Source organism: Melanotaenia boesemani, chromosome 16 (genome assembly GCF_017639745.1).
Source record: "Melanotaenia boesemani isolate fMelBoe1 chromosome 16, fMelBoe1.pri, whole genome shotgun sequence".
NCBI lineage: Eukaryota > Metazoa > Chordata > Actinopteri > Atheriniformes > Melanotaeniidae > Melanotaenia > Melanotaenia boesemani.
Window position 1 is genome coordinate 22,965,462 of NC_055697.1, and position 19,591 is coordinate 22,985,052.

Here is a 19,591-nt window from a genome sequence, read left to right on the forward strand (position 1 = left end):
GCTTTTTCCCCCATGTTTCCCTTCTTTAAGAGTGACTTCTTTACAGCCACCCTTTCACTGAAACAATTTTGAATTAGGCCTCAGTGAACAGCAGGTGGGCCAACTGAAGGATCAGATGCATCTTTCAAATCCTGCAATAGCAAACTTACACAGTGCTATATGCCTATGACGGTAGCGTGAACCTCTCCATACACATGTGTTTTTTAATTAGGGCCAGAAAATTATGTAACTTAAATGCATATAACTGGGACTGATTAAGGTATTGATAAGGAATAGGAAGAGAAAATTAAAATAAAATACCAAAGCAAACGTGACAGCAATCCTCACACCCTAGTTTCCTTTGATGTAATGTTTTTTTGCGAATAACAGATGATTGTACAAAACCCCTAGATTTAGTATGAATAATAAAGTCACCTCATACAATAAGATCTGTGTGGAAATAATGATAGGATGTTAGTTTGCTAATGACAGCCTGAGTCGTGACCCACTGCCCACTCTTTCCTCTGCTTCCTCTCAGTTGACCATCTGTCCCACACTGAGCTCAAAGGAGATGAAAGGACAGTCGTGATGTGAGCTGTACTGGACGCCGCTGATCTCCATCTGCAGCAGTTAAAAATACAAGTCTGGGAGGGAAAAATAGCAATAAAATTTGCACACATAAAGACATTAATGCAAATGATTGGGAATGTGCAAACATTACTAATCACCACTAGAGGGCACCAAATAAACCCGCATGTAAAAAGAGAACACTGCAGATAAGAAGCGCCAGTGTGATTTAACATCACCTACGTAGTTAGTGAAATTATCTGTAGCCTGCATTATGATAAAGAACATAGTCGTGTTTATAATAAATACATTACATGCTGCATTCACTTACACTTGGGAATGAGAGTGTTACCCCGGTAAATGTCGGTTTACACTGAATATTTGTCAGAATGTCTATTCTTGGGATGGCATCTATTTGACCGGTTTTAGAAAGAGAACGAAAGAAAGAAAGAAAGAAAGAAAGAAAGAAAGAAAGAAAGAAAGAAAATAAAATCAACTCATGTTGGGTCAAAAGGCAAAGACAAGAAATGGGTGGAGATTTAAAAATGGACAGTGAGGAGGCCTGTCTGACATGCAGACTCTGATATAATGTTATACAACTATTACATACATGGCAGAAAGACACTCTAAATAAAGCGACTATTATTCTAAAATCGTTTATATACTTTTACCAAACTATTACTTTAAATTCGGGATCATACTGCCCTTGTAATGAGGTACTTACTAATGCATTTCACCACACCTCCGGAACACACCTCCAGTAGAGGGAGTGTCATTTGAGATCGTAAAAATAATGAAGATGTTCCCTGATTCCCAAAACTATGTCTGAGAAAGTACAGCACGTGAGAGACTGCCGTTACGTAACGCTCTAATTTAAACGGTTAGCCACATGTTTAACTGAACGGCAGCTGAAAAGGTATTTCGTCTGTTTAAAGTTTAGGTAATTATCTAAATTCACAATTTAGTGTTTTCCTTTGACGTCCATACACACCCGTGCGCATGTGCAGTGTTACTTCCTAGCGTCTAACTTTGCCGTGGAGTGAGTGCCTTCAGTTCTTTGCTGTCTTTGCTCAGGAGGAAAGCGCAGCACAGTGCGATAGAGCGCGCGAGTAGAGTTTGCCAGGGACCCAGCAGAAATGTCGGAAAGTGGGAGTCAGGAAGCTTCCGGGGCCTCGAACGGCAGAGACAGCCCGACAAAACAGGCACCCCGACCGCCCGTTGGCAACAGAGTGACCGTGGTGCTCGGGGCACAATGGGGCGATGAGGGAAAAGGGAAAGTTGTGGATTTGCTGGCACAAGACGCGGATATGGTGTGCAGATGTCAGGTATGCGCCCCCAGCAAGCAGCATTACATTTTTATTTTGTTAGTTGCGCTTGTTAAGCAAATTACCGGAAATCCCACAGGCAACCATTAAAAGCTGCTTCTCCTTGGTGTCATGATGCATTCAGGTCAGCCCGTTTAATTACGAGCAGTCAAGCGGGAAAAAACGTTCTTGACAGTCCGAGACTCCGACTGTGGGAGTTTCTGACAGCAGCGATATGCCCCCCTTAGCGAAACAGCAACACACATGTCAGCAAATGGATGGATGAGGTGATATACATATGCATGTCAGTCAGCTGCAATTACAAGGCTAGCAATGATGCTAACCACTCTGTAAGGCGGAATAAGGCGCTTTGTTCCCCTTTTCTTCTTTTTCCCCATTTTGCCTGTATTGCTTGAATGCAGCATTGTTTCCAGAAAGCTAACAACGACTAGTTGCTAGCCTACCGAATATATCAGACAGTGCTGGTCTCTGTTTTGCTAAAGTCACCTTGAATTCCTGCTAGCTGCTTAGCTCTCCAGACACCTGTAATGCCGTGATCACTTATATCCTGTCGAGGACACATGATGAGATAGATGAAAGTAAATATACTTACCAGGTGATTTACTTCAGAGTGGGCTTTTTGGACCCATTTCGCACCAGAACCAGACAAACTGTGTCGTTTACTATAGCACTGGTGCGTGATATAAAACTATTATGCATGTATTAGATGAATTACAGTTGTATTAACATTGTATAATGTTTTATCATATGTTGTCTCCTCATTTTGTATCAGCCTGGCAAAGACATCTGACAAGCCACGAATCCACAAACCTCATATCGCATAAAGATAAACCAATGTAGATCCAATAGTATCCCCATGTTTTGAAACAGCTTAAAGTATAGGAAAACATTTATGACAGCCTTTATACAGAAGTTTATGTTATTCTGACTGAACAGTGAGTTACATAAGGTAAATGACAAAGTTGAAATACATTCTGAAGCTAAGATTTATGATGGTATCCTAATGACGATGACTAAATATTTCCCTGGTTTTGAAGGCAACATCAGCTGCATCAGTGAACTCATTGGAAGAAAAAAAATTTTGAACAGCACATCCACATCAGGAAGAGATTGGAAAGTTTTGCAAAACTGTCTGCATTTCGTCTTTTTGCAACGAGACTATTAAGTAAAGATCAACCAAGTTTTATACATTTAACTTACTTCTGTCCCATAATTACACATACCATTTAAAGATGGGTACATAAAACATGCTATTCACTTTTTCAATATATAAAGTCTGATAACGCAACTAATCTCACAATAAGATTACAGCAGCTATGTTTATTTTAGCGATGTAAGTCACAAGAATTTAAATAGATAATTTATGCCTTTTTAAACAAACATTTTTAAGGTATACTCTTGACTGCGCTGTTTAAATATAACAGCTTGACATCGGGTGTTCCCCACTCTGTCAGCTGTGACAGATTATCATGTGCCAGATACAAGCCATGTTACTTAAAAGTCATCAGACTGAGTTTGTAGGAATTCACACCAAAAGTTCAGAAAAGTATAGAAAAACCAAATATAAAGAAAATTATTATTTATTCCTTAAACACTCATCTGCTGAATAGATATGTCCAAAGTGTTGTCTGTTTCTTTGATGGTGAGACGATCTAACTGAGCATGTGCAGTGTGAGCATAATTTTTCCAGCAAGTTTCTGATGGAAAAAAACAGACTTGTTGCAATTTCCCAGTCTGCTGTTAAATGTGATCACAGTACACCAGAGTCATCGGTCATGTTATTTAAAATGTTGCAGGAAAACACAAAAACAACACTGCGTTTAGGGTAATATATTGTTAAATTTGAGTTGGCTATTGACTTTAAGTACTACTCAGGGTTGAGAGGCCTCATTTGGACATATCTTCACATGTACCCACACATACCAAACTGTACATAAACCACCTTATCGCTTAAGACAGGCTGGGACTGGCTGCAATGCAAACCAAAGCAACAAAGAACGCATGTGTTGATACTTGCATGTCTCAGTGTGGAAACAAATGTCGTTTTCTTGTTAAAGACAATCTAACATCAGGATTTGACTTCTACTTTTTAACAGATCATGTCATGGCCAACTCTGATCTGGTACTGTAGACTTGAAAAACTCACATTGTGGATCAGGCGGCTGTAATTGTTATTTTATCTTAAATTCAAGTATGACCCCACCACTTAGTCTCAGTCAGCATGTTGACTCAGTACAGTGATAGATTTGTATCCTGTGTGGTTTCTTCAAGCAGAGTGGTGGATTTAAGTGTCTTGACAGATTATAAATTGTTGTTTTGGACTTTTGACATGGTTCTCAACTCTGTTGCCACTTTGTACTGGGAGAATTTCTGGCCTTGATGTCCATGAATAAGGGTCTGTGTTATAGTGAGTGAAAGCAGCAAAGGCCTGAAATGTTTGACAAGCTTCTGCCATGATGGCGTAGAGCCCCATATTTAATCAAAGAAGAAAGCTGCAGTCTGGCCGATCTATAAGAGACTACTTTTGTTTGGTCTCTTGTGTTATGTAACCATATTCAGTACATTCAGTTCCATTGTACCCTTATGTTTTACTGTCCAAGACATTTTTAAACGGCTCAGTTGGGTTCTTCTTACCTGCCTGCGTTATGTATTTCTTACTTTTGTTTCGTTTTTCAGTTATTTTTTGTTGACATATTTCTTGTTTACGTGGGTGTATCATACCATCCCAACAAATGTTCAAAACTGTTATGAAACTTACACGTTTGAAGCTTTTCTCCATTAAAAGGGTTGGTTGTGTATAAGTAATGTTTCTGTATTTCCAGTACAGTTGAAATGAATAGGAAGCAGCTGAGTCTCATTCATAGTACATGTAGTAACCAAACATAAAGGTCTTAAGCTTGCTTTATACTTTCGATGATTATTTGAGCAATTTTAGGATCATTTAAAATTTTGTCTGAGGGTTAAGGATAACTTAGTTTTCACAGTTTTCTCTTAGACGTTGGCAATTATTGACAGAATTCTGAAACAATAGGATTTAAATGTTTCCAGTATTTTGCCATTTTCAGGTGATAAGCAACAAACATTCTTGTCTGAAACTGAACTGGAGATGTATTGATTAACTTATTCTTCTTGATCACTCCGCTGGAACAGTGATTCCCAAAGTTTTTGAGCCACAACCCCCAAGATAAAATACACTGGTGTTTGTTACTTTTCTGTAGTTCCATTAAGTATAATATAATAAGTACTGTCAGTTCACCACAGTGTAATGTATGAAGTGAGGCAGTATTGTATTTTCTGTCCAGCTGTAGTTAAAGTTGTGTTAATCTGAACACATTCGTCCTCTTCCTTAATATGACAGCCTTGTTAATCTTTTGACTACTCAGAATAACTGTGGTGTTCATAGAACTATTAGTTTCCTCTGTTAATAACAAGTTGACGTAACAAGGATTCTCCTGAGTCTGGGAGTACCCTCCGTTCTGCACTACTGCCAAGACTTCTTTCTATTTTTTTAAAAACATATTTAGAAGTTTTCTGTAAGGACACCCCACACAACGTTCCCTCTGTATGTCCTCCATGTTTCTATGTGCATGTTTGTTGTGGGCTCACTCATCTGTGTGTGTGTGCAGCGAAGAGCTGGAGCAGATAGCGTTGATCTTTTTATAAAACAGGCTTTGCCAGCAGTTTTACTCAGCGTTCCTTACAGTCCAGGCCTCTGAGGTTCAAGCAGTGTGCAAATCAGGGAGGGAAACACACTGATGCCAAGTATCTGGTGTTGAAGATCATGTGTCCATATCATGATTTAAACAGTGATTAATTACATGTACCCAAGCTGGTGTCAGTTTCAGTCTTTGGTACACTTCAAACTGAGACTTATGGATGCTGGTGGGACAAGTGTGTTTCCTCGGTCTCTGAGACTGTAGTGATAAAACACTACAGGTAGTTGATAATCTGGTCGGAAACGGTGAGTGTACAGGAAATATGGGACAAAAGGGCTGGTAAACAAGATGGTCAGGTTGAATGGATACGGATATGAGTTATGTATACTGTAGATATAGTTTTTGTTGGTGTTTTGTCTTTTCCAGAGGACACATTATTTACAGTATCATAGATACATACTAGATAGAATAGATAATAAATGGATACTAGATTTTAGTATAGTTTAATACCCAACTATTAGTTTATTTATTTAGAAAATCCTAATCTGTGTGTATGTGCTTATTTGAAACCGTGAAGGCTTTTGTGGCCCTCCTGCCTTCGTTTAATGCTGCAGTTTGATGTCAAACCATACTTGAAAAGGGCAAGTGTCTGCCAACATCAGGGCCTGAGTTTGGCATTGACCGTACTCAATGTGACAACCTGCTGCTTGCAAATAATGTGCATTTTGCACAGCTTGTGTCTCAGCCAGTAACTGAAATCCTATTAACAAAAATCTGAAGCATAAAAATAGACGGAAAGAAAACAATTAATGATGACTAAATAAAACGTTCCCCCTGTTTTTACGCAGTGTGATGGCATGAAGACAGTGATAAAACATTCAAAGGTTTTTATTTATATTCAGTCTGAAGAGTGTGTCTAAGAGTTGAGATTTAAAGACAAAACTGGAATGTGGAAGTGTGGAAGTGTGCGTTTATTACAGGTGAGGATGGGTCTAAATCAGATCTAATAGACATATTTGAGAAACACTTTTATACCAAACCTTATAGATGTGTGTTTGTTCATTCCTTACATGTGCTCCACTGTTTCTGATAAAAAGAGTCACTGCAAGTTTTATCACAGGGGCTTTTTTTTAGGTAGTTTCTAAATACAGCTCAGCCACAGCAGTGCGTAAAGCATGAGACAGTAGCAGGTGAGTAGTAAAAGAGTTGCACTCTCATGACGGGAATGAAAGTCCGATCATAAGACAGTAGCAAGATCAGACTTCTTTGGTTCTGCATGGGGTGGATCGTAAAAAGTAGTAGCTAAAAAGGGAGAGGCATCTGCCCCCCTCATACATTACCCCCTACCACTTTAAGGGAACTTCTGTGGCCAGGAATAACTTTATGTGGTTATAACACATGCTAAGTTTGATTTCCATGGGGTAAAGAGCTGGGAGAACATCCCAGTCACAGGATGGACTAAGAAAGTAGTGTCGACAAAATGGTTCTGCAGTTATTTATTGCTGTGATACTTTCTAAAGGGAGCAGCCAAGGAGGTCGGTTTTTGACGTCCTTTTCCAAGAATTTGCCCTTCCCTTTTTAGGTTTCACTTCAGTGGATGAGTTTATCTGGTGTCATCAAACAGTCTTAAGATTCGTTTCAGTACTGCACAGTCAAAAAAGATTCATATGTGATTGTTTTTTTGGCAAAAACAAGTCCTCCTGGATGAAGAGAAATCTTTAGAAAGAAGTGAGCCTATCAGATGTTCATACCTCAGTCCACATCTCTTCCTGAGGCTCAATGCTTGATTCCTTTTGTACAATAGGAATCAACAAATCCTTTTCACTGTTGCAGAGAAACTAAGGAGCAGTCAAGGAGGACACATTTATAAGCTGCACCTCCTTATGTGTCATCTGATTGAATATTTCTGCACCAACATGTTAGCCTGCACAGAGAACATCGGCCCTAAAAACAAATCTAGTGATAGCACTGTTTTTGCTGCATTCATTTATGAAGTTCTTTAATGTCCATTGACAATCAGAACATTCTGACTTGTCATCTATTATTGATTAAGAATGATTTAGTGTTGCTTTAAATGTGTCATCTAATTTGATATAGTTGCTAAAACTACACATTATTACTCCATCTGCATGAGATGGGGGTTTAATACTTTAGGTGACAACTGAGTTCTTGATTTCTTTTTCTTTTGTTTATCTTTTTTATGCATACATTAGGACAAGATTTTTGCTTGGACGTGTCGGAGTGGTTTTGTTTGTAAAGACTTTAGACCTTTAACGTCTAACAGCTATCATTTAATTTGCCCTTCCAGTAAGTTTACTTTGGCACAAGATGCTTACGTGAGGTCTGAGTGCACACCAACGAGCAGGAGTCTCTAAGCAACAGCACAGTGTAACAACACTGAACGACAGTGGTCAATGGTTTATGTATGAAGCTTGTTACTACTTGCCAAACTATTCAGCCTTTCCTCATGCTCTGCAAAACAAAGTTGCACAGCCTCCATAAGGCCTCTGTTTGCTTCTCTTTAGGGCGGCAACAATGCAGGACACACAGTGGTCGTGGACGCAGTGGAGTATGATTTTCACCTCCTACCCAGTGGCATCATCAACCCCAAGGTCACCGCTTTCATTGGTGTGTAATCCATGTCATACAATCCTAACTTTTATGCAATCTACTTTCAAAGCTAGACACACTCCCAAGGTCGTCCTCCTTTGCTGTTTTCTTAGTGAAATGATCAGAATCGCTCGTAGTCAAGTGCTCATCATCGCTGCTAGAGGCTCGACTTGAGTGCAGCTATGAGTGCGATCAGCTTGACTCAGTGCCAGGCTGCAGGCTGCATCACATCCTCTCATCTGCAGTAACTTCATTAGCTAATGGAATTTAACTCTTTCTTTAAGGCTCCCAACCATCCACCCATCTGCACGTCAACATACGGCCGTTGATATTTAATCACCTCTCTGTTTTTTCTTTTCTTTGGTACGTGATGCATTAGAGCTAGACCTAAAGCTTTATGTGTTCAGGGAGGTTTGCGGTGAGGTGTGACTAGCATGACAAACATTTAGTTTTGCACCTGCCCCACCCACATTTATTAATGATGGAGCTTGTTGGAAGCTTTTATCAAACGTGTCCTTCAGCACTCAAAGTTTATCCTTAGTAACACTTGGTTGTCTATCATCTGATAGATTAAAAGATTTCTTGTCCTTCTGAAATGAATAGAATAGAATAGTATAGAATAGAACTTTATTGTCATTGCGACTAGTGCAGTGAAATTACAAAGCCCTCCAGTAAGTACTCAGCCATTTGTTCAGGGCTCTTACTGCTGTCGGGTGAAAGCTGTCCCCGAACCGGTTTGTCCTTGCAGTGATTGATCTGTACCGGTTGCCTGACGCTAACAGATCAAACATGTGCTGACCGGAGGGAGAGGTGTCCTGGATTACTTTTAGTTCTTCCAGTGTGAGGAGAGGGCAGCCGATGATCTTTTGGGTCGTGTTTATGACCCTTTGCAGTGACGTCCTCTGAGCCACCTTGTAGCCCGTATACCACACACACATGAAGTACATCAAGATGCTTTCCGTAGTGCACCTGTAGAAGGATACCAGCAGCCTCTGGGTGATGTTATACTTCCTGAGCATCCTCAGGAAGTGCAGTCTCTTCTGGACCTTCTTGGTGGACTCAGCACTCGCGATCACTATTAAAGATTCGTGCTTGACTTTTTTTTTTTTTTTTTTTTTTCATCACCAGTGTCCATTTCCAATCATCCTCTGCCAGCAATTTGTTAAAATGTCTTATGTGTTTTGGTTTAGTGTTAAAATACCTGATAGTTAAATATAATAATAATAAAAGTATCTTTGGTAAAAATGTTGAGTTGTCTGGCGAATTCACATGCTCTGCTTTTGTAGCTCATTTCTTCTTAGATTTAAGTTGGTTAATAGTAATTACCTCACCTTTTTCACTTAATGTTGTTCAGTTGAAAGATAATTAGAGGCAGCTGAATACTCTGGAGGGCAGGCATCAGTCAGGGTAGCTCTTGTTTGACAAAAAACAGCCCTAATATCAGTTAGCTCTGCTGTACGCACACCCGCTGTAGGAACTTATTATATGAAACATTACTTCTGTTTTCATTAATTTAGTTGATGCTTTAGCTAATTTGTGTTAAAGCAATGTCTAAAGTTGGCAAATCTTCTAATGTTTTTCATTGTATTGATCCAGACACTTAAGACACTTAACTGACTCTTAGCTTAAATTTATGATGCTATATAAAAGCTTAGCACATCGTGCCTCCTTAAACTGACGCAATGTGGTCTGATAGAGCACACACTGTTGGAAGCCCATTCACAACAACGCATCGCAGTTTCACTGTAACCTGAGCACAAACCTCTGCACAGTTGTCAATTAACAACCCCAGGTATGACCTACTGCTAGCAACAGATCTCATTTAAAATAGCATGGGCTCCTAATGAGCTCCTGCAACTTAACTGTTTGCAAACACTTTAAAAACAGCTGTTAATGTCCAGATGTGGGCAGTTCATACTGAAACATCCAAATGAGCCTGGATTGGCCTCAGTATCAATCCCTGAGCTGCTTAACACTCGTCAATTTACATTATCATGAAATGTATCCTCCTAAATTAAATAAAACTTAACTGAAACCATCCTTAAAGACTGGATTTCTGGATTCAGCTGACATTTGAACTAGGGCTGGGCAATATATCGAGATTTTCAAATATATCGAGACTTTATCAGACGCAATATAGAAGGAAGGAATATCGTTTATATCTAGATAGCTTGTTTTGAGTTAAAAGCATCTTTTCTTTTGCATTTTGCACAGCTGTATTTTTGCTATGGTCATTGAAAAGTATTTTTAATTGATTTTGTTTTAGGAGCATTTAATTTAATATAAAGGTACTGTAATTTCAGTCAGCTGTTTTAATGCACATTTACTGCTGATCCTTAATAAAAGTATATTTGGCACTAAAGGCTGTAAATTAGAACGGTCTTTTTGGTTACTTGACAAAAAAAATATATCGAGATATATATCGTATATCGTGATTCAGGTAAAAAAATATCGAGATATAAGATTTGGTTCATATCGCCCAGCCCTAATTTGAACTCTCCCTGGTAGATGAAGAGCCTCTGTTAATATTAACTTCTATTCTAAAGTGGGGCACAATAAAAAAAAAAATATAAGCAGGATAGGAAACACGAGAAACCGAACTTGTATATTAGCCATTCTGTATTTATATTAGCCATTATTTCATTCTTTTTATAATCTGATAGCCCCAATAATGTGGAATGTCAAAGTTAAGCAGTACCTCGATAACCAACGTCAGTGAATCATGCACCTATTGAAATATCCATCCCTTGTCCTGACTTAGGGGTAATAAATTTGTGAAACTAGAAGATATAAATTTAGAGGTCACAAGCCAGAAAGTTGGAAACTGTTTGTCTTAATCGTGTTGACACTTAAATAAAATAAAATTTAATTTAATTTCTTCTTTTCCTCAGGGAATGGTGTTGTGATCCATCTCCCTGGCCTGTTTGAAGAGGCGGAAAAAAATGAGCGCAAAGGAAAAAGTGAGTGGTATACTTCTTTTTTTTTTTTTTTTTTTGACATCTAAACAAGAACAAAACCGGGCTGTGGGAACTTACAGTACATCTCTATGTGTGTGTTTTTGTGTTTAGGCCTAAAAGACTGGGAGAAAAGGCTGATCATCTCAGACAGAGCACACATTGGTAAGTTCTCCCAGGTCTGCCCCTGGACTCTTATTTTAATCTGCGTGCGAAAGTTTGAATGTATGCATGAAAAAAAGGTGTGTGCGTACGCGTTTGGGGGAAATGTGCGAGCTCTGCTATCTCTGAGGTGTGTGAGAGTGTGTGTTCCCTCTCTCCCTCCTCCGCAGTGTTTGACTTCCACCAAGCGGTCGATGGCGTTCAGGAACAGCAGAGGCAGGAGCAAGCAGGCAAGAAGTAAGGAACCTGTTGCTTAAAAATGGCCGCAACACTCAGATATACACACACCTGCGTACAAAACTCTCGCGCTGCCCATAAACGGGGAAAGGAAGGTCATGTCAACTTAAAACATCTGTTTGAAATGGATGAATTCGGATTCTTAGAAGTCACCGGGGTCACATCCAGAGAGGAACGTGTTGTCTGTTTGTCTCATGATCAATAAGAAAGTGTGATTGTGTGTTTGTTGTTTGCCTGGAGTCATGCTGTTTTTTCATGCAAGTTTCAAGAAGATTTAGCTTTTATTTCAAAAAGGTCACTGCTGATTAAAATCCTGTTTCATTTTCCCAAAAGCACTGTGTATTGTTGCTATTTGCAAGTATAATAATGTAACTTTCAGTCACATAGAAAACATATTCCTACACTTTTTGTACCTAAACATATATTTTACACTTAGTGTAAACTTTGACTGTCATCCTGTTTGCAGTCCTTAGTTAAACAAGACTGTTTCTTCCTAGAAAACAAAAACAGAGGAAAAAGTCCCTTTCTCTCATTAATGTGGCCTGCCCTCTAATAAATGTGGTTATAACAGAGGACAGGGAGAGTTTGGTTAGTTGTCTCGAAGTTGGATTTGCATGTATTCACTTTTATTTTATATGAACTTTCCAAGCAAGGTTAAAAGTAAAAAAAAAACAAAAAACTGGAGGATAACTCTCCTTAAGCTGACTGACTTGGAAAACTGTTCATATTTACTTTGACTGCTCTGGATTTTGTCTTTTACCCTAAGATGAAATACTTGTGTATGTCTGAGAAAAGCTTTTAGAATCAACACAAAAGTAAACTGAGTGGCAGAATCCCAATACTTGTTTAGAAATACAGATTATTGAAGTAGTTACTGTTCAGTATCTCAAGTCAAACACAAGAGCTTAAAGTCATTTCACTCATGTCCAGAAGAAGGTGTGGACAGTTGTTCACACATGTACTTCACAGTAGTAGATTTTCTTCCTTAAATCACACAGTGAAATACAAGACAGGGATGTGTGAGTGCATCTGTTCAAAGTACATGGGAGGTTCAGTGTGATGAATACCAAAGACCACATGTACTGTACTTGAATAAATCCACCACATATGAGAGGAAAGTAGGGCTGTCCCCACGAAAACTTTGCCTTGGTAATGAGAAGTCACAATCTAAAGCAAAAGGTTGATTCTTTGTTGCACTTACTTAATAAATATATTCTAATTTTAATGTGTACATACTGAATCAGTGCTCAATCCTACCAGGAAGAAATGCTCCTTACACTGGTGCTAGTTAGATTATTGATCCACCTTTATTTCCCCAAAACACAAATACACACAAAACAAACTGAGCAATAATTTTTTTTCTTCTCAGCTTAAGCTTGGTTAGCTATCAGTCTGCCTTTTTGGCAGGGAATACACACTTAAGCAGAAATGAAAGTGATGCAGCAACTCTTTCAGCACACACACTTTCTGGCAGTAAATTCTCCAAAATATCGGTGCAAGAAGTTTGAAGTGAGTGCTGTAGACATATATATATATATATATATATATATATATATATATATATATATATATATATATATATGTTTGTAAATATGTATAGTTATTCTTTAACATAAATGGAAATGTTTATTCATCTGCATGTACATCCATGGTAGTATCCATGGATGTGATCTCTTCTTCCCAGAGAGACTGAAGAGCAGCTAATGTTAACTCTACTGGCAAACACAACAGTATGTCATGCTTTAAATCCGGGTGTTTATCTTTCTGTTATATGCTACTTAAAAATCAATCTTTTTTTCTAATTTTTTATTTGCCTCGGCAGCAAACTTTCTAAATGTATGTGAGGAATGTTGAGCCTGAGGAGCAGTCAGCTCATGAGCCAAAGCCCCAAACTCCCAGCAAGTGTGTATTCATGTGTGAGGCACGTCCATTAAAGGCTTCCAGCAGATTGCTGTGCAGGGATGTGGATTCCCATTAGCCAGAGGCATGCTACAAAACAAGCTCTGCTGGAGCCAGATCATACTTCAGACTTACAGGCTGTGAAATGTTTTAAATTCAATATGTTAACTAGAGAATATTTAAAGATCCAGAGGTGATAAAAAAATCACAAGTTTACAGCTGAATGACTTTAAATTTTGTGAGACGACATATATAACAAGAATCGGCCAAAATTTACTGTATGAGAGCTGATTACCGTTTTGAGATTTGACAGAAAATACACAAACATTTAAAAATGACCTCATTAGTGAACAAATTTTTCATTAGTTCATGAGTTTATTTGTATTTCTACCAACACACAACCAGAAATTCTTGACATTCCACTATTTTAAGCTCAGAAGGTCAAATTGTTCACTTTTTTTTCTTTTATTAGTTTTGCTTCAGACCTTTTTGCCTGATTGGTTTGACCACTCGTGCACTTTGCATACATGCCACATGTTTTACACTGACCAGGCGCTCTTAGTGAAACTTGATAACCTCAGAACATCTTTGTCTATTTCTGTTCTGTAGTTTGCTTGTCGGGTAAGCAAAGTTCGCTGTGCCAAGCCCTCCTTTTAATAGACAGAGCTATCGGATGTTTTCAAGGCACACTCTCATATGGAAATGTGTATTGAGTTTGATTTGTTATTTCAGTAATCGTTTTTATACGGGGTCATGTATAAAAATGACCTTACAGAGTTTCAGATGATGCAGTAGTGTGAAAAGATATTTTATGTCGTGATTTTGAGAACTGGGGCTGCTTACATGCAGAAAATAGCTCACTGACAGTAATGGACAAATACTGTTTCTTCAGAGTTACATATCTCTATCTCTTTATTAACAGTTGTTTTATTGAGCTTTATTTGATTGACTTTATTTAAGATTAGGGGCTGTTGTAGAATCTATTTCCTCTATGAATAAATAAGGGGGTGCCCCGCTGTCCCAAGAATGTCAAGTTAATTATATTTAACGGAGCCATCAAATGGCGGTAGCTGCACCATGTCAGCTGCCACCTGTTATCCAATGGCAAAAATCAAGGAGAAGCACTGGAATCTGCTTGTTTAAATAAAATTTAATGCTCCGCAGCTCATAAACCATCTTATAAACTGCTGTTCCTGTCAGACTTGGTGATTTTTCTACAGGATGAATCCACTGGGTCAGAAGGTTTTACTTTTATGGGAACTGCGTAAATAAAAACATCATGAACTTTGAAACTGTAAAAAGGCATGTGATGGACTGAGGTCATGCTAATACTTTTGTCTTTTTTGTATTTTCTTCCCTCCTCTCTTGACCCCGCCCAGCCTCGGGACGACAAAGAAGGGGATTGGTCCGGTGTATTCGGCGAAGGCGGCACGTAGCGGTCTCAGGATATGTGACCTGTTGGCAGACTTCACTAAGTTCTCGGAAAGGTCTGTTCCAGCAGCACAGGATTGTCTGAGATTTTAATGAGATGTATTACCAAAGAAGTCATAAACTTCTACCTGCTTTGTACCTGCATATTCCTGTTTCTACTTTCACTGCCTGTTTTAAATATGGAGTCCTTCCATTGAAATGATTAGGAACTGAAGTTCTTTATCTGCAGGAGAAAATAAAGTGACTTCTTTGTCCCACTGCAGTAAAATGTAGAATAGTATGATATCACCTGGACAGAAGGACAGTGAATGATTACTAACCACAGCTGATCACTGTAACATGTTACAGGTATAAAGTATTGGCTCAGCAGTATAAGTCTATGTACCCAACGCTGGAGATCGACATAGAAGGAGAGTTGCTGAAATTAAAGGTAATGAATCAAAGTACCTAAAAGGGAAAAAAAAAAATATTTTATGTTCTTTTTTCTGTGATATTTTAGTGTTATTTTTCACGCAGGACTACGTGGAGCAGATCAAGCCCATGGTGAGGGATGGTGTGCACTACATGTATGAAGCTCTTCATGGTCCTCCAAAGAAAATCCTGGTGGAAGGAGCAAACGCAGCGCTGCTAGACATTGACTTTGGTGCGTAAATCACTTCATCAAAAATCACGCCTTATTTTTATTTGCTTCTGAATTTAGACTGAATACAGTTATTGCTCAGCTCTATGCATATGCAGTGAACCAGCGATGTTTTACATTTAAGCTTTGCAATGATCTCTATAAAAGCCTGCTTGGAGCTCAAACTAGAGACAATGGTAAGTTCAAGTGCTTCAGTAGCACCGAGTGTCACCTGACTGTGCATGAGCACAAAGACACCCTCTGTCACCAGACCTGTCAGTAAAGGGATTTTAAGCCCCAGAACATTTCTCAGTAGTCTGTTTTTGAAGCATGATGGTTGTATTTTTCTTTTTAGATAATGATACACTGAACACAGCGCAGACGTGTTGTAACAGAGCAGTTGTTACTGGGAGCAACGACCGCAATCAGCACTATTGTTTTAACTGTTGGGCGAGTTGTTCTGCACACTGATAGTCAGAATGTCTGTACTTGATTAAAAAGTGTCTCAAAAGTTTTGATTTGTGTAGATTTAAAGCTCTTATCAACACATATTTGGAATTTGGGAGCATGTTTGGCGTCAGCATTTTACGTAAAGGGCATGTTGACAGGACACATTAGTGCTGATGAACGCACTTGCTGCTTTCCACATCACAACTTTTTTCTGATTATACAACAGTGTTTTATCTCCAAGTGGGCAGCCTTAAGTGTCTGGGTCTGAAAACATAAACCTTGTTTTATTTGCACAACACTTATCATTTTGGATTTTTTTTTGAATTTGTAGAAGATGGTACTGATTTTTTTTGTGTTGTTTTTTTTCCCAGAGAGGATAAAAACAACGGACTCAATGTCCAGCCCGTATTCTGGACTTATTTTGTTTTCAGATGCATGTTTGTTTAGCTTCTTTGTACTGTAAAAATGGAAAATATAATGAGTCCTGCCTGTCATTTCAGGCACATATCCATTTGTGACGTCGTCCAACTGCACGGTGGGCGGGGTGTGCACTGGCCTCGGCATGCCTCCTCAGAACGTTGGCGAGGTCTATGGCGTGGTCAAGGCGTACACCACCAGAGTGGGCATTGGTGCTTTTCCCTCTGAGCAGAGCAACGTAAGAGTACACATGACATGGCACATACATAAACACTTCTGTCCTTTAATTTGCATTTATACAGCTTTCTGCACGTGATGAGGCACAGAAACAGAAAAACCTTAAAACTAATCTAAGAAAAAGAAACTTTAGAACATTTTTAGAAAACAAAAACATCTTTACCATTATGCTGTTGATATTTGGTGTAATGCTTGATATGATTCTTTTCTATAAACTGTGTCTCCTGTAGTTTGTTGTCAAACAGCTCCATCTGGAGAACATGAGGTGATACTGAACTCAAATGTAGCGTTCTGTAAACTCAGATGAGACTTAAATGCCTGATGACTGAAGCTGAGGCCAAATTTTGACCACTAGATATCTTTTGTTTCTGTAACTGCAGGATGATATGGAGCTCTTGAAATGATTTAATAACGGTTTGTTATTAAATCTTGTTGTCTTTAGGAGGTCGGAGAGCTGCTTCAGACTCGAGGGAAAGAGGTTGGTGTGACCACGGGGAGGAAAAGACGATGTGGTTGGCTGGATCTGGTGCTCATTAAATATGCACACATGATTAATGGCTTCACTGCGTGAGTTTAAAGTTTTATTTTTTTATGCAATATAAAGAATAAACTTTTTTTTTTCCATCAACAGTATTTATTCTTCTATAAAGTCATCTGTCTTTTCTTTCAGGTTGGCCCTCACCAAACTGGACATACTTGACGTGTTTCCAGAGATCAAAGTGGGCGTAGCGTACAAAGTCGACAACCAATTTATACCTCACTTTCCAGGTGAGGCTCTTTATGGTTGAGAAAGTTTCAACTGGTCTGTTCTTCTGTGTTCTCTCTGTTGGACCTGTAAGGTAGATAGGTCAGAAGGAGGTAGTAGTGCGAAACCATGTCAGATTGAGGTTTTTTTTTTTTTTTTGTTTATTTGTTTTTTTTTTTACTGCTCTGTCCATCGGAATTGCTCTACCCTGACTTATCATCAACGTTACAAAGTGGATTTGATGAATGTTTGCTTTAACTGGATATTGTCAAGTGTCTTTTTCTCTTCATCTTCTCTAAATGATTATTTGTAGCGAGCTCCAGGTCTAAGCAGGGACATATTGATCTGTTGACATGCAGCAGCTCTTTCCTGTAATGCAATCCTGTCCTCACCAATCTCTGCCCTTATCGATTTTCACCAGCCAATCAGGAGGTGTTACACCGTGTGGAGGTTCAGTATGAGACGCTGCCCGGCTGGAATAGCGACACCTCTGCTGCCAGAAGCTTTGAGGAGCTGCCTGAGAACGCCCAGAAATATGTCCGCTTCATTGAGGAGCATGTGGGAGTGCCTAGTACGGTTAATCTCACACTCTCATGCCATGATTATACACTTGTACATAGAATTATGGTATGGTTTGGCATGTAAGTACATGAAATACATCTTTCCTGCTTCCTGTTTCCTCAGTCAAATGGATCGGAGTGGGCAAGTCTCGGGAGTCTATGATCCAGCTGTTCTAGACGAGGAGCTAGCAAAAACCACCACACAGCAGCGAATCGACTGTACCCTTCAGCCCCAGCCCCTCCCACACACACAGCCTACCTACCTGTCTTAACCCTCCAACAAAGACACGACCACATCTGTTCGTAATGTTTTAACTCTGTACCATCAGACCTCTCTAGATCAGACTGACCACTGTGTTTGAAAAGTTTCCAACATCTCCATCTGGATTTTTAACCATTTTAAACTTGAGGATAATATAATCCTTTTTTTTTTTTTTTTTTTTTTTGATTAGTGTCTTTTTATGTCGTAGCCATTTATTTCAGACGAGCAAAACAATCGGCAACTCCAACTGCCATCACCTCTGAGAGGACAGGAGGGAAGGAGCCGACGCAGACTCAGGATGTCTGAAGGAATTGTGTCCTCATGTTCGGCTGCTCAAACTCTGTTCAGTTTGTGTTGGTTTATGCTGTGATTGAAATGCGCTGTGCCAGTTTGGTGTAAATCTGTTTTAACCTCAGCACTTTAGTTGCTTTGGACTATATCAACCTAATGTTTTATTCTGCCAGATGTATCGCACATACTGACACGATAAAGGGATCCTTTCATTTTCCAGTCCGTCTTCTTCTGCTGTTGTTGTCAGACAGATGTTCACGCTTATATTGCCTTGTCATTCAACAAAAAAAGAAGACTTTTTAATTGTCTTGTAGTCAGCAAAGGCTTCCCCTGAAGGCTGATGGCGAAAAGTTGACTCACATTTGCCTATACTGTACGAAGGCTCCTGCTTTAGGATTTATTCTTAGCAGATGAGTTTTCTAACTAACTTTTTTTCAAACCCTGAGTTAGTCTGAATCCTTCTTCTTATGTTTATTGGATTGTTTCTTTTTATTTCCTTTGATTTCTTTGTACTTTCAGCACTATGTTCTGTTAATGTAGGAGAAAGGTAACGGTAACTTATAAACTGATAAATATAATTTAAGATATATTGTTGTCATTGCTTTTGTTTCAGCATCCATCTGTGAATCCAAAAAACAAGTTCAGTCAAAGCTTAAAAAAGAAAAAAAAAGCCAGTATTTTTTCACTTGGAGCATAGAACTGGTTAGTTTTAGTTTCACCAACTGAATGAGGCACTTACTGACCCTTATATGAGAAGATATACATGAATGAAGAGAGAGACGGTCTAAAAAGGTACAACTATATATTTCTATTAAATACCATTTCAACTGAGTAACAGATGAAATGGCACCATGTTCACAAGCTTGTCAACGCTTCCTGGTTCTTTGAGTTGCAGATGGAAAAATAGCTGCAATAGTCTTGCAGAGAAAGGGAAGTATTAGAAAACCACCTGCTACTCAGATCCAATACTGACTGCTCCTAAATCGCTTGTTTGCAGACCTCTTTGTCTGGATATGAGCTTGTAGTAAATCCTGATTTTATTGAACTTGTAAACTGACTTGCTTTTGCGCATAGTTTGCATGTGATTATAATCACAATTTGACATGAACCCAATGTTTCTCTTCCAGGTTGTAGTTAAAGTTGAGCTTGTGGTTTTAAGATATTTGGATTGCTGCATTAAAGTACTTTTC

At 38.9% G+C, this 19,591-nt stretch overlaps 1 protein-coding gene across 2 annotated transcripts; it reads left to right on the forward strand.

Annotated features, from left to right (window-relative positions):
• The first annotated feature begins 1,472 nt into the window (after positions 1-1,472).
• adss2 (adenylosuccinate synthase 2) lies at positions 1,473-19,123 on the forward strand. Of its 2 annotated transcripts, none has more exons than XM_042010657.1 (13): positions 1,473-1,871; positions 8,053-8,155; positions 11,029-11,097; positions 11,206-11,256; positions 11,424-11,490; positions 14,769-14,876; positions 15,169-15,250; positions 15,337-15,463; positions 16,390-16,544; positions 16,986-17,110; positions 17,214-17,311; positions 17,710-17,859; positions 17,973-19,123. In XM_042010657.1, the coding sequence occupies exons 1-13, from the start codon at positions 1,683-1,685 to the stop codon at positions 18,023-18,025; spliced, it is 1,377 nt and encodes a 458-aa protein (XP_041866591.1). In that variant the 5' UTR covers positions 1,473-1,682; the 3' UTR covers positions 18,026-19,123. The 2 variants fall into 2 exon arrangements, with proteins under 2 accessions (XP_041866591.1, XP_041866592.1); XM_042010658.1 differs by lacking the exon at positions 1,473-1,871 and adding an exon at positions 7,927-7,950.
• The last annotated feature ends 468 nt before the right edge of the window (positions 19,124-19,591 follow it).